This window comes from Malaclemys terrapin, chromosome 16 (assembly GCF_027887155.1).
Source record: "Malaclemys terrapin pileata isolate rMalTer1 chromosome 16, rMalTer1.hap1, whole genome shotgun sequence".
NCBI lineage: Eukaryota > Metazoa > Chordata > Testudines > Emydidae > Malaclemys > Malaclemys terrapin.
The window spans coordinates 27,817,495-27,831,536 of NC_071520.1; the positions used below are offsets into that span (position 1 = coordinate 27,817,495).

The window sequence follows — 14,042 nt, forward strand, 5'->3', positions numbered from 1 at the left end:
AGTTTGGGGTCTCTACAGGGATCGGGGTCATTTTCACGAGCAAGGGAGCTGTTGGAAAGATGCCATGGCCAGGTGGTTTCCCAGTCCGCGTCAGCCAGGCCTCAGAGATGTGCTTGAATGGTGTGAGCATGAAGGACGGAATGAGGGAGCACCAAGTTCTAATCCCAGCTCTGCCCGTTGGCTGCACCCCCGTATCCAAGGGCAGACTTGGGTGGCATGGCATAGATGCTCAGCATGGCAAGAGGGCACTGAGGATAGGTGGGGGGAGGGATAGCTCAGTGGTTTGAGCATTGGCCTGCTAAACCCAGGGTTGTGAGTTCAATCCTTGAGGGGGCCACTTGGGAATCTGGGGCAAAATCAGTACTTGGTCCTGCTAGTGAAGGCAGGGGGCTGGACTTGATGACCTTTCAAGGTCCCTTCCAGTTCTAGGAGATGGGATATCTCCATTCTTTCTTAAAATAAAAATTCTTAAAATAGGGGCAGACTCATCAAAGAACAGATCAGAATTTCAGGAGCAGTTTCAACTGTGTGAGAAGGTGACTTGGGAAGTCAGCCAGTCCCAGGTGGGGTGTCGAGGTTCCTAGATTTTCTGCTAGAGAGGGATCTCCAATAAGACCCCAGATCCAAAGACCCTCTGGCTTCCGCACAGTCTTGTTGTAGATCTGGACTTCAGAAATTATAATAAGGTAAAATCAGTTCTTCCTAAAAATCGCTGGAGCTTCCCAGGTCCTTCCAGACCTGCAAATACACCTTGAGCCATCTTCCAATGGCAGGGGGAGAGCACGGTCACTGGATTATGTTTAACTGGCTCCTCCACTTCATTAAATGTACATTTGCTTGTGCTTATTTTTGTTGGTCGGGTGCCATTGACTTTTATGAGTCAGGAACATCTTTTCCCTCCCTTCGGCTCTCGCTAGCTGTGGAGCCGGCCAAGCTTTTACAGCTGTTCAAATGTTCCACCGGTCTTGCTAACACAGCGCATGCACACACACGCGCGCACACACTCATACACTCTCTCTCTCATTTCCATTATGCAACAGAGTCAGAACACTTAATCATATAATACCAAAGCAGATGCTCTTTGATAATTTGAGATGCCATTTGTACACGCGGTGCTGTAACTGATTTTGCCTTTGATCAGGACTGCAGCTGCCATGCACGGAATGATGGGGATGAAAAAGGGGCTTGTCCCATCCCTTGGTGTCTTTGCATCTTCCGGTGTCCTGTTTTGGACTCCCCCCTTCGGGTTCATTTGGCTTGTTTCTATATTGTTAATTCACCAGCCATGTGTGTTGCGTGGCTGGGACTGGAGATCACAAATGGGAAGCTTTGAGTATTTACCCTCCTACAATAAACAAATCCGCCACCATGTACAGAGCAGTTGTGCCAGCTCTCAGCGACTGGTGAAATAGTGGGTGGGAGGCAATTAAACCAATGCAAATGTTCCTCATTGACAAACAGCCCAAGATCAAGAGGCCTTTTGGAAATAATTTGGAGGCCGTGGGTGGCTCAGAGAACTGGCAGTGGGAGAAGGACCCTTTCATGTCGCGATTCCCCCTCTCACATATAGGCCTGGCTTGTTAATGACCCGAGATTGTTCCCATCTCATGGCTATTTGTTGGCCGGCGTGAAACGAGCTGGGATGGCCTGCGGCCAGTTCCTAATGGACAGCTGCCCACTCCGTAACACTCGCATCACAGCTGGCACGAACTGCCTCCTTGCTGGCAGGCTAGCAGAGACGCCAAGGCCACGGAGCCTGAACTCCTGTTAACCCCGTGAGGGGGGTGGGGAAGTTAGCATGACTGCTGCCCATGTTGTACCTGACCTGTGGATAACCAGCAGAGCTGTCAGTCTGGCCCCTCTGAGCGTTAAGCCAGCCCAGCAAAATTCCACTCGTCGGGTGGGAATGTTCTTTTTGTTGGGCGAGTGAAATATCTTTAGTGTTTTCTTCATCGATCAATCCCTGTGTCGGCCACATTGCTGCAGGGGCAGGCAAGAAGATTTTGTGCCTCGGTCGGTATGTTTCCATGACGGTTCTGCAAGGCTGCGTTATGTATATTGCACACAGATGGCTAAAATGTCAGATTTCAATTAAGTGTTAAAAAAAAGCCACCTGGATGATTGGTGACCACAATGGGAGGTTTGTGGGGACACTCTGCCGCCTTCCAACTAATTGTTTTTTTGCTTTGCTGTCTCAGGGCAGATGAAGTAGCAATGATCATGACAAACCTTGAAAAAGCCAATCAGGTGAGGAGAAATTCTTTCCGCTGAATATCGAGCTGGCGCGGCCCAAATAACTGCTTTCCTTCCCTTTGCTCCCCGCGATTATCCAGGGACTGAGGCGATTCATTCTGCAGCGGGGGCAGTGAAGGCAGATCCAGGTGGGCGCAGGGTCCCACAGCCATTGATGGCAGTGGCCATGCTAAACACTCCACCCCTTGCCCTGAGCTCTGTCCATGTCAGCTGCACCCCCGGAGCCTTTGTATCTATCCTGCTGGATCTGCCACCCTGGGGCTTCTCGGGATGGGGGAATCGACTCAGTGAATGTGGGATCTCCTTACAGCTCCCAGGGCTGGCGAAGGGAACTAACCTAAATCTGGCAGACGTGGCTCAGAGTGACATGGTCGCTTGTTAATCCCTACCGGGAACACTCCTGCGTTAACCAGGAGACGTGCAGAAGGAGACGCCTTGTGAACAGTGCAACTTTCATCCGTCGATGCTCTCTAAAACTACTTGGGTTTGGTCACTCGGGCACCAGAGACCGCCCTGTTTGACAGCAAAGTTTGACCCGATCTCTTTTTGTGCTTTAGTTATCACACTGCTATTTGGGACATGCCACCACAGTACAAGTATCATCAGTATTATAAACCATCACCCTGGTATCCGGAGGGGGTTAAGGCAAGGACATTGCCTGGGGCCTAGAGCAAAACAATGCATTCAGAGCTGTGTACATTTCTGGAGTACTTACTACTCGTTTTATACATTTCCATGAGGGTTTGGATTTTTTAAGTCACAAAAATGTATATACAAACTAGGCATGAGTAATACAAATATTTATAAGTAGCAATTTACATGTAGATATGGCCTTTCATGCAGAAGGAGTCAGTCTTTTCAATGACATACAAACTATGTGTGGGATCACTTTGCCCACCACTGAAAGGCAGCCACCTCTGGGGTGGAACATAGCAGCTGTTTAAGAGTGCACAGCGACACTAAACAAGAGTTTAGGTCAGGAAGAGAAGAAAACAATGTCTAAGTGAAATGAGGAAGCGTTTTAGATGAGCAGGAAGTAATTACCCACCTTGGGATTTGGTTGGGACCGAGGGATTGACACCCCCAGTGTTGGGCCCATACAGGTGATTAGGACATGGGTTCAGGCACAGTGGCACCTGTGCTGCTGTATGGCATTAAGTAGCATGTTGAAATGGTATCAGGGTCCAAACCAAATCTGAACTTGGGGACGTTTGTATCCAGACCAGGACCTCATGACCAGCCCTATTTCTGTAACGGGCCAACACTGACCCCTGGGTCTGAATACACCAAACACTGGGAACCCTGTGCACTTCATGGCTGTTGCCCTTGGCTAGCTGAAATCCATGTGGACAGTGAGCCCATACAGGTGGTCTGTTCTCTCACCCGCACAGAGGCAAACATCCCCTCGACGGGGCACTCGCTAGGGGTGAACGCTCTGCCCGGCCCCTGCTAACCACCTCGTCGGGCTTTCACCGTCCGCTTCCTGACTGCGGCAGGCAGCAGCTAGACTCTTAACAAAGGTGGTTTGGGCTCCGCGTATCCGGAGCCTGGGTCGTTGCTGTAGGGTTGTTCTGACCCCACCTCGGTATTATCGCAGGGTGGCCAGTGCTTAATTTGTGCCAGAGCTTGCTGGGGGCTGAGCCCCGGCGCCGCTGGGCTTGCCGCACCAGTTATGAAAGTAAAAACAATTGCTTAAGCCCCGGCACCTCTTTCATTACACATTAAGCACCGAGGGCGGCCCCCCCACGGCCACGCAGCTTTAGGCCTGGGTGAAATGCTCAGCACCGGAAGAGCCTATGGCGCGTCCCTGGTGGGCCAGCTCAGCGGAACGGAGAGCCCTGCTGACGCGCGTCATTTTCTTCCCTTGCAGCGGGCAGAGGCAGCCCAGAGGGAGGTGGAGAGTCTGCGGGAGCAGCTCGCATCTGTAAATAGTTCCATTCGCCTGGCCTGTTGCTCTCCACAAGGACCCAGCGGGGTAAGGGACAAAAGTGTGACGGCGCTCAGCCGGTCAGAGCCTCGGCTGTGGGAAACTGGCTTCACTCCACAGACCTCACTGCAGCCGGGCCAACGTACACCAGTGGGGAGCTGACCCAGAGTCTGCAGCCCGGGGCACAGGAAACTTTGAGGGCCATGGTTTTCCAGTGCTCTTTAAAACTTCCCTGTGCCAGGGCCCACGTGGCCTGTGCGCATGGGCTGGGTTTCACACATGCGCCTGCAAATAGCCGAGAAGTGGCACAGGAAGCCCGTCGTTGCTTTCAGAAGGACCTGGTTTTCCAGAGGGTGATAAATGAAGCACCTTTGCTGCTGGAAGCCAGTGCAGCAAGCGAGCCATGGAGTGTGCGCAAGAGCTCAGGGCCCGATCCTCAAGGGTGCCTAACGGGGACCTAAATACCTTTGGGGATCTGGGCCTCGGCTAGCAGGAACTGTGTAAGGGGGGGAGGGGTGTCCCCATCCAATTAGACATCATAAGTCCATCGTCAGACAGGTAAAATGCCACTGCCATTGGCACAAAATCATCCCTGTGAAGCATATGGCTGCCCTTGTCCCAAGGGGGGGTTCGTAAACCCTCCCTCTCTGGCTCCGTTCTAATGTTATGCGGGTCGTGTAGAAGAGACTCGGTTGCTCCCAAATCAGCGGCATTCCCCAGCTGTGGATGGGCCCTTTGCACAGAATCCGGGTGGGAAATGTCAGATTATTGCTGACTAGACGCCAGCCCAAGCAGAACCTCCTGCTGGAAACTCCAGAGAAGCTCCCAGAGGAGCTAGAAACATCTTTGGTGCTTGTAGCAGTTTTGCTCTCCCACGTCCGTCCCCCTCTCCCCTCCCAACCTTTCGCTCTGTTGGGATGGATTTAGTGTCCCGGGGACAGCGCTTTAGGCTGAATCCTGGATTTCTGCCAGGCCTCGTCTGTGGTTTGCCGGTAGAGCGGGTCTATACCAGGATAGTTGTACCTGCAGACCCTCCCAGTGGAGATGCAGCTATACCAGCGAATACATTTGCCAGTATAGCTTGTACCAGCCTGGGAATCCCGGCAAACCCTGCCCAGCCTAGCTTGGGCCTCAGTTACACACGTCTGGGGACAAAGGGGGTTCCTGTTGCAGTAGGTAAGAAGGCATGTGCTGCTGGCAAACCTGATCTAGAACCCGCTGCAGTCAATGGGATCGCTTGGGCTTTGCATCGAGCCCCAGGTCTTCTGAGTTCAGAGCTGCAGATAAAAGCCCAAGGACCCAATCCTGCGTCGCGCTGAGCACCCCTGCTCCAGCCATGGGAGTTCCCGGGGCTCAGCACTTCACAGCGTCAGGCCTTTCGAGGGACAGAAACGAGCATTAATTCTGGGTCCCACGCACTGCGCAAGGAGTGTTAATTAGCCCGAGCCCCAGATCTTTGCGGTTTGTAAAGACGGGTTCACGCTCCATTAATGAAAGCCAACATGTACAAATATGTGTGTGTGTGTGTGTGTGTGCACTCCTGGTGCTTTCCTTCCTGGCTTCTGGCTTCCTTGTTCCAGCTGGTTTGTTGCCTCTAGGAAGCTCATTTAAATATCTGTTTATTTTTCCATCTGTATCCTCTGTCAATAGAAGGCCTTGCCCAGCAGAGGTTGCCCTGGCTTAGTCCTTCAGCAACAAATCATCCCCTAGCTAGTGTGGAGACAGACTTGTGTCTGTGTCTGGCCTCGTGTTTCCCTCCCCCCCGCCCCCTTCAGCCCCCAGAATTCCGGCAACGCCCCTACCTGTGCAGTGTCACAGCTTGCCAGCTGGGGGACTTCCCTTTTGATCTCCGATCTCACCCCTGCTTTGGCACCTTGACGCTATGGCAAAGGGCTGGCGAGGTGCGAAGGGATCTGGGATTCCCCCGGTGCAGGCACTACGGATGGACGGCAGCCATAAGGCTGTCTCTCGAGGCGCCCCTGGCAAGCCTTGGGGCAGAGGGTTGGCGTCACAGTGGCCGGGCTGCAGTGTGGGGCATGCCAGGGAGGCTGCTGGAACGTAGACTGACTTCCAGGCTTGTCTCAGGTATGCCAGGGGCTTCTCCAACCCCTGGACTAGCCCAGTCCTGGGAGGATGCTATGGTGGCGTAAAGCCACCCAAGGAATAGTGCAGCTCCCCGATCCCCTGTAACACCATAAACGTGTGTCCAAAATCGCTAGGCCAGGTGGAACCTTGGGAACAGACACGATCTGGAAATCTGGTTCCTCGGAGCTGGCTGGATGATACCCTGGCCCACGGGCTGTCAAGCTGGCAGCTAACCAGAGCGAAGCCAAAGCTGGCGCTTGTGCTTTGCGAGACAGAGCCCAGGGGCTCCATTGCCGTTCAAGACAGCTGCTGACATGGAGCAGCTGAGCTGACGTAGGGCACTGGGTCACGCCGGGTTCTGTTGCCTCGAATGACGGAGCGTAACCGGCCACGACGCAGCCGGCAGAGCTACAGCGACCCCTGGGGAGCAGCAGGTAGCACCGTGCAGTGGCTATTTCGCAATAACCCGTGGGCTGGAATCGGGAGCTTTCGGGCTGCCAGCCCGGCTCTGCTCTGCTCAGAATCCCAGGGCAGCGCGGCTGGACGGCTAACGCTGCCCCAATCTCCTTGCAGGATAAAGTGAACTATTCGCTGTGCTCCGGGCCCAGGCTCGAGGCTGCGCTGGCGGCAAAGGACCGGGAGATTCTCCGACTCCTCAAGGACATTCAGCACCTCCAGAACTCTCTGCAAGAGCTGGAAGAGTCCTCCGCCAACCAGATCGCGGACCTGGAGCGGCAGCTCACGGCCAAGAACGAAGCGATCGAGGTACGTGCCCCTTTCTGTCCCTCCAAGTGGGAACAAAGGCTCCGGCCTTCCAGCGGGGGGTGGGGGGGGTGGGGGGGGTGGCTGCCTCACCCCCCTCGGGCACCTGCAAAACACACAGTGAAGTGCTGAGCAGGGCGCAGGGGATTCCCCTGGGGAAATCCATCCCTGCGGGTCTAACCGGAGGCAATCCGAGGAGCGAGGACATCCGCTGTATGGGCCTGATTCTGATCTCAGTGACGTGGTGTAAATCAGGAGAGACGCCGCAGAAGTCAAGAGAGTCCCATGGGTTCAGTGAGATCCGAATCAGGCCCTTGCTGCCGGAGCCGAAAGAGAATCTCCCTCAAGGGGAGTAACGCGCCAGGGCGTGGGCCAGCGTATGAGCTGAGGTAAATCACCCTCGCTCCAGGAAAGCCAATGGAGCTGTGCCAGGCTGCACCAGCTGTGGGCCTGAGCCCCTCTCTTTGGGGGTAGCTGGGCCGCCCATGAGCTCCCGCTCACCGGAGGGGATTAGCTATCCTGCCGGCACAATGCTGGGCACAACACACACCCCCAACATACTAATCACCGTCAGTAGATGTCCCCACCCGCCTTGGGTGAGTTTAGTTTGCATGTGGGCCGCATGGCCTTCCCTGGCAACGATAAGGCTGCCGCTGTGCATGCCGCGGTGCGTGTTCTCCTCTTTGCGTGCACACACACGCACACACACACAACAAGAAGGGGACAGAGCCTCTCATGCACGTCAGTTCAAAGGGATCGTGTTGTGCACCTTCAATGCACTGTCAGGAGGAACCGGCCACAGCTGTAAGGGGCTGGCCGAGGGAGGGGAAATAGGTCATTAAACCAGCTCGTAGACTCGGGCTAATGGGTTTGATGGCTCTGCATTCTCAGACATCCTCACCGTTGACATTAACGGGAGCTGCTGGGCACTCTGCAAATTATACTTGCCCACCGCTCGGCATGGGCACCACGTACTGCACATCACAGGGCCCCAGACTGACGCTTGGCCCAAACCGGAGCCCGGCGATTGTGAGGCTGTGGGTCTGTCGAGCTCCTCAGTTTGTCTCCCAGGCTCACCAGGCTTGCTCAGCGCCGGGGAGGAAGTGCTGTTCCATCGCTCTCTGGGGCGCTGGCTGACTGCAGACAGGCAATGTGGAGGAGCTCTAGCAGCGAAGGCTCCTGGGCCATCCTTAGCCGGCGTGGAGCTGAGAGCTGGGGAAAGACCAAGCAAGTCTGACTCTTGTTTCACTCTCATTCCTTGTTTAGAAGCTGGAAGAAAAATTGCAGGCCCAGTCTGACTATGAGGAGATTAAAACGGAGCTGAGGTAAGATCCCTTCCCTGCCCACGTGCCTGGCTGGTGTGTGTGCACCCAGGAGCACTGAGAGCCCTGCAGGCTGCTCTGAGCCACGTGGAGCCAGGCTCCCCCAGACGTCTCCCCGGAGCTGCCGGCTGGGAGGCACCTCAGCTCTGTAGCACACTTGCCAGCCTGTCGCCGAAGGCAGAGAGCCACCTAATCCCCCAGCTGATGCCTCCTGACCCTGGGCCCGTGGAGGTCACCCGCAGATACGCAGTGAGGATGTCACATCACCTCGAGCTCGGCAGCTCGATGGCAGCACGGCAGGAAAACTCTGTGCCGGTAGCTCTGCTGGGAAACATCAGCCGTTAATTAAAAAACCTTCCCCCGGTTTCAACGGCCGTGCTTGGAGGGGACGGAGCGGACGTCCTGTCCAGACCTCGCGAGCCATCTCCCTGCGTGTCAGGCTTTGATCTGACTGGCAATCAAGGGGGAGAATTAGCAGCAGGACTAACCCTGTCTTGTTTCTCTCCCAGCATCCTGAAGGCCATGAAGCTGGCGTCTGCTAACTGCAGCCTTCCCCAGGCAAGTGCCGGAATCTGCTCGGGAACCGCGAAGAATCGGTAGCGAAGTCCTTCCTCTCCAGGCAATCGATAAACACTCCCAACCGCTGCTTTCTCTCTTTCAGAGCATATCGAAATCGGACGAGGCGCTGCTTCTAGACAAAGACTCTTTCTATCCCTCCCAGAAATACCTTTTGGAAAAGCCAAATCTCTTAGCCAACACTGGTAGGGCCGCCGGGTTTATTTTTTTTATTGTAACTGTGCAATTTTCATTGGTTGGTTTTATATTTATAATCCTTCCCCACCAATGTATTTCTTGTTAAACACGTACAAATGCAATGGTTGTAACCGTCCTTGGGTGTGCGCAGGACTCCTGGGTTCCATTGCAAACTCTCCCATCGACTCATCACTGACATTGGGAGGGGAATTGGATACCTACTTCCCTTTGGTTCCTTGAAACTGCTACGCCTTAAGGACAGCTCCTTCTATCTGAGACTGCTGAGCAAACCCCAGAACAGCCTCACAACCCCCAGAGGCAGGGGAGAGGTATTATACAGATGGGGAAACCAAGGCACAGAGCAGGGCTATGGCTTGTCCCAGCTCACACAAGGTGTCTGTAGCAGAGCTGTGGAGAGAACCCAAATTGTCAGAGCCCCAAACCGCTGCTTTATCCCCAAGACCATCCTTCCCCACCTGTGCTGCTGTTTCCTCATTGCTAGCCCTTCCCCCGCGTTTGTAAGGTGTGTTGGCGTCTTTGGACAGACGGTGCAATAGAGGCTTCTAGGCGCTGGTGCGAGTCCATCCGCCTTTGCTCTCCAGGCTCCAGCACAGCCATTGTCCCGAGATTCACCTCAGGGGCACAGCTCTCCGTCGGGCAAAGGCCTGAGAAAACCTGTGGGCCGGCTGGCCCAGGCTCAGCGCTGCCCCTCCCCCAGCTGTGCCTGCTTTAGGGCTGATGGCAGGAGCTCCTCAGCTGGCATCCCCATCTCTGGGGCAGGGCTGGCCTCTCCCTTTGCATGTGCAGCCAGGGCTTGTCCCGCCGGTACGTCGACACTGCCATTCGACACCCGCGGCTGGCCCGTGCCTGCTGACTCGGGCTACGCGGCGGTTTAATTGCCGTGTAGACGTTCCCAGGATGCAGCCCGAGCTCTGGGACTCGCCCAGGCCGAGGCCGAACATCTACAGCACAGTCAGCTGGCAGGGGCCAGCCGCGGGCTTTTAATCGCAGTGTAGGCAGCCCCTACGGGGCCAAATGTGGCCTGGATTCAACGAAATAGGGCTCAGCCCCACCCAGCTTGGAGTCCCTCGGCCACCCCATCCCCTGGTCCCAGCCACAGCGAGGATCTGGATGGTGCGGCCATGCTGGCGACAAAGGGCGTATCGCAGTTCCTGCTGCCTGGCTGGGAGCACTGGCCCCAACCCAAGCGCCCTGCGCTATAGTGTGTGTGTTTCTCTCTCTCTCTCTCGTCTCTAGAGGAGGGTCATTCTGAGGACGAGTTGGTGAAGGATTCCATGGGCACGGACCAGTCCTACCCCTCTCCCCAGCAGCTCTCTCAGCCCCCCGGGGAAGACCCTGCCTCCCCTAGCCCCCTCCAGCCTCTGCTGGCCTCCACCATGGCCCAGGAAGCCCAGAGGACTTTCTCGTTGTCCCCTTTCCCCAGCATGGCTGCGGGCGAGCGGCTGCCGACGGACGCCTTGCTCCCCAAGCAAATGGTGCCGCCAGCGTACAAGAGCGAGAACGGCAGTGTGCTGGCCTTCCCCTCCCCCTTCTACACGGCCAAAGGCCCCCCGCTGCCCACCAATCCCAGCCACACTGCCCCCGCCAGCGACTCGAGCCCACCCAGCGACCAGTCGGAAGGCAACAGCGCCAGTTCGGCCGACGAGGAGCAGCTGGACACGGCCGAGATCGCCTTCCAAGTCAAGGAGCAGCTGCTGAAACACAACATCGGGCAGCGCGTCTTTGGCCATTACGTCCTGGGGCTCTCGCAGGGCTCCGTCAGCGAGATCCTGGCCAGGCCCAAGCCCTGGCGCAAACTGACGGTGAAGGGGAAGGAGCCGTTCATCAAGATGAAGCAGTTCCTCTCCGATGAGCAGAACGTGCTGGCGCTGAGGACCATTCAGGTGCGCCAGCGAGGTGAGTGGCCCGGAGGGGGTCGGCTCTCACGCTGCGTGAGCTGAGGCGGGGGGCAGCTTTGGGATTTTCACTTTGCCTTGCTGGGTGTGATTCCATAGCCCACCAAGACCCAGGGAAAACTCCCTGCTTTGCACTACCAGCTGGAAGGAAACACAGCCCCAGTTCCCAACGCCCGTGAACAGCAGGCCAGGGTCCAATCCTGCGAGGTGCTGAGCGCCTGCCACCGTTGGCTTCCGTGGGCATGGAGGGAGGCTTGGGGCCTGGCGAATAATGATTGAAAACAAACCTGAAGGGGCTGCGTCGCTGAATGCGCTTTATTCATTTCTTCTGACAAGTGGCATTTAATTATTCATGGTAATGTTTCAGGGAGTCCCAATCAATGTGCAGGAGAATGTTTTGTCAAAATAACAAAGTCTTGATGTGAGACCTCAGCTATTTAATAAACAGTCTGAGCAATTCTCTAGCACCTCCATGCAAGGGAGTGTTGCAAACACACTCAGCCAGGGAAACCGTAGCCCTGGCTTATAGCAGGGGAAACTGAGGCACCGAGAGGGGAAAACGACTTGTCTCAGGCCACACACAGTGTATGTCAGAGCTGGGACTAGAACCCAGGCAGCTTGGCTCTTCAGTCCTGTACTTTAACCACAAGACCAAGCAGCTTTGCTGTGAGGCAGGATGGGATGTTCCTGCCTTTGCAGATTAGCAACATGAGAAACAGGCAGGTGCTCGGCATCTCTGGACAAAATCAGGCCACTTTTATTAAGGAGCTGAAGTCGGCCTGTATTTCTCTAGTGCCTGGCTGCCCGCGGCTCCCAGGCCATTCAGAATTGAACAAATGCTGACTCAGATCCCTAAAACCGCACCAGATGACACTACGCCGTTTCAAACTGGGCTAAAGCCATTGATAGAATCCGTGTCCTCTGCCAGGAACAAACCAGAACGCCGCGGGGTACAGCTCACCTAGCATCTTCTGCTATGTACAGCTCAGTGGGGAGAGAATCTTCTGGCTCCGTGTGCCAAGGGGCAGGACCCTGACCAGACCATATAAAGTGACTCAAGATGCTGCTGCTCCGTTGTCCATGAGGCCCTGGTCCCTTGCAGACTTTGCCCTGCTGCAGCCTCTCTCCTCCCGCTGACAGGCAGGCTGTGGATTTCGCTGTGTGAGACGCTGGAGCGACTCACTGGCCTGCTGCAGACTCAGGTCCTCTGGGGCTTGGGACTAGCAGCATTCTCCAGATGTCTCCTTTTTAACCCCTTGGTCCCTGATCCTCCCACAGCTCCCCCTGCGCTAACCCTGGTTGGGCACAATCCAGGGGGGGGTGTCAAATCAGTGCGGCACCGTCATTTTGGCTTCATCTCTCTCCGGAAATGACCTACATGAGAATTTACCAGGCACGTTCGAAATCTCAGCCTGCCGGGCCGAAGCTGGGCCCAGGCGGTGCAGATGGAGATGCCTGAAAAGCAGAGAACTGAGGGTACCCGCCCCACACCTGCAGCATTCAGAGTCCTTAGGGGATCCAGGGGAGGACTGGAGGGTGCGCAGCTCATGCAGTCACCTAGTGCAGCAATAGCTCTGTCCTAGTTCTCAGCAAACACGTAACTTCTCCACACTTCCCGTGGCCTCTAGTCCTGTACTTTACTATCCAGATGGTGCGTGGTATCGCAGAAGTCACATGAGATTCTGGGGCTTTGCTGTACCGTAGGCACATTACCGGAAGGGGGTGGGGGAGAAGGGGCTACACCACTGCATCTGTTAGCATTTCAAGTGGTAACGGCCGCAATCAAGATAAGACCCACTTGGCTCATTCTGCTTCGGAGCCATGAGTGGTGGAAAGTGGCTTTTTGTTTCTAAGGGCTGGTCTGCCTGGGGAAATTGACCAGCAGACCTGCTCTGGAACCAGAGAAACGCAGGGCAGGAAGGGACCTCGGGAGTCCATCTCCCCACATGGAGGCAGGACTAGACCTTCCCTGACAGGTGTTTGTCTAACCTGTTCTCGGAGTAATTGTCCCTGGAATAGAGCGTTCCCACGGGGGAGTTATTCCAGAATAGCTAAATCATACCGGCAGAGGTCTTCTGCAATAGCTATTCCTCACTAGCGCCGCTGGTCAATTTCCCCCAGGTACACGAGCCCTGATCTACGTACTGTGGAATCACAGAAGATAAAAACCCACGTGGCCTCTCTGAGCAGATTGGAATCCAAGCCCAGTTATGGTCAGGCTCATTGCAAACTGTGTGCGGTGGTGAGAGCCGTTTGTTTGTCAGTGTGGCTGGAGGGTTTAGACGGACCCGGGCAGCCACCCTAACAAATGAAAGCCATCCTGCCCAGGGGCTGGGCCATTCCCGGGAGAGCCTGTAGCCCACGGATGTATTCACTGGCGAGGCGAAAGGCACAGGGCCGTTATCCGGGGCTGAAGCCTGGCCTCTGGCAGCTCCTTTGAAAGGCCCCGTAGGAATGTCGGTTCAGTGGAGGCTTTTCACGCCGTTTTCAATCTAGGCACCGGATTCAGACTGTGGAGACTGAACGCCGCTATTTAGTGCCAGGGCCTGGGCTAGACTTGGCCTGAGGAGGGATTTTCGCATGCGTTAGCTGGCGTCTCCTGACGGGTGTGACGAGCCTAGTGCAGACAGGGCCCTGCCTTGGACACACGCTAGCCAGGCTGAGGTACAGCTCAGGCTCCCTACGAGATTTTTAGCTTGACCAGTTCAGCGCATGCAAAGCACCGCCTGTGAGTCTAGTGCAGACAAGGCAGCATGTGCCTGAGCCAAGGCCCAGAATGGGCATGTTAGCAAACAGCAGGTCTTTAGCTCCTCTCCTGGGCCCATCACTGTGGTATCTAGGCATCGGAGCACCTGATGACACTGATCACTGACTTCCTGATGACAGCAGGCCTGGTAGTTCGGTACCCATGGCCCAGTGGGCCCTTGGCCTCTCTGCCAGTGACAGGGAGGAAGGCAGGGGGAAGATCAGCTGGAGGGTGCAGTCACGGCCAGCAGGGAGAATGGTTATAACACAAAAGCAGAA

At 55.6% G+C, this 14,042-nt stretch overlaps 1 protein-coding gene across 4 annotated transcripts in view; it reads left to right on the top strand.

The window, feature by feature from the left end:
• CUX2 (cut like homeobox 2) overlaps positions 1-14,042 on the top strand; it is a 224,129-nt gene that overhangs the window by 188,573 nt on the left and 21,514 nt on the right. For all 4 annotated transcript variants that reach the window (XM_054006845.1, XM_054006848.1, XM_054006847.1 and 1 more), the window contains 7 exons: positions 2,199-2,247; positions 4,124-4,228; positions 6,839-7,030; positions 8,294-8,352; positions 8,859-8,907; positions 9,011-9,110; positions 10,360-11,019. In XM_054006845.1, coding sequence (XP_053862820.1) covers positions 2,199-2,247; positions 4,124-4,228; positions 6,839-7,030; positions 8,294-8,352; positions 8,859-8,907; positions 9,011-9,110; positions 10,360-11,019 — 1,214 coding nt within the window. The remainder of the gene's footprint in view (positions 1-2,198; positions 2,248-4,123; positions 4,229-6,838; positions 7,031-8,293; positions 8,353-8,858; positions 8,908-9,010; positions 9,111-10,359; positions 11,020-14,042) is intronic.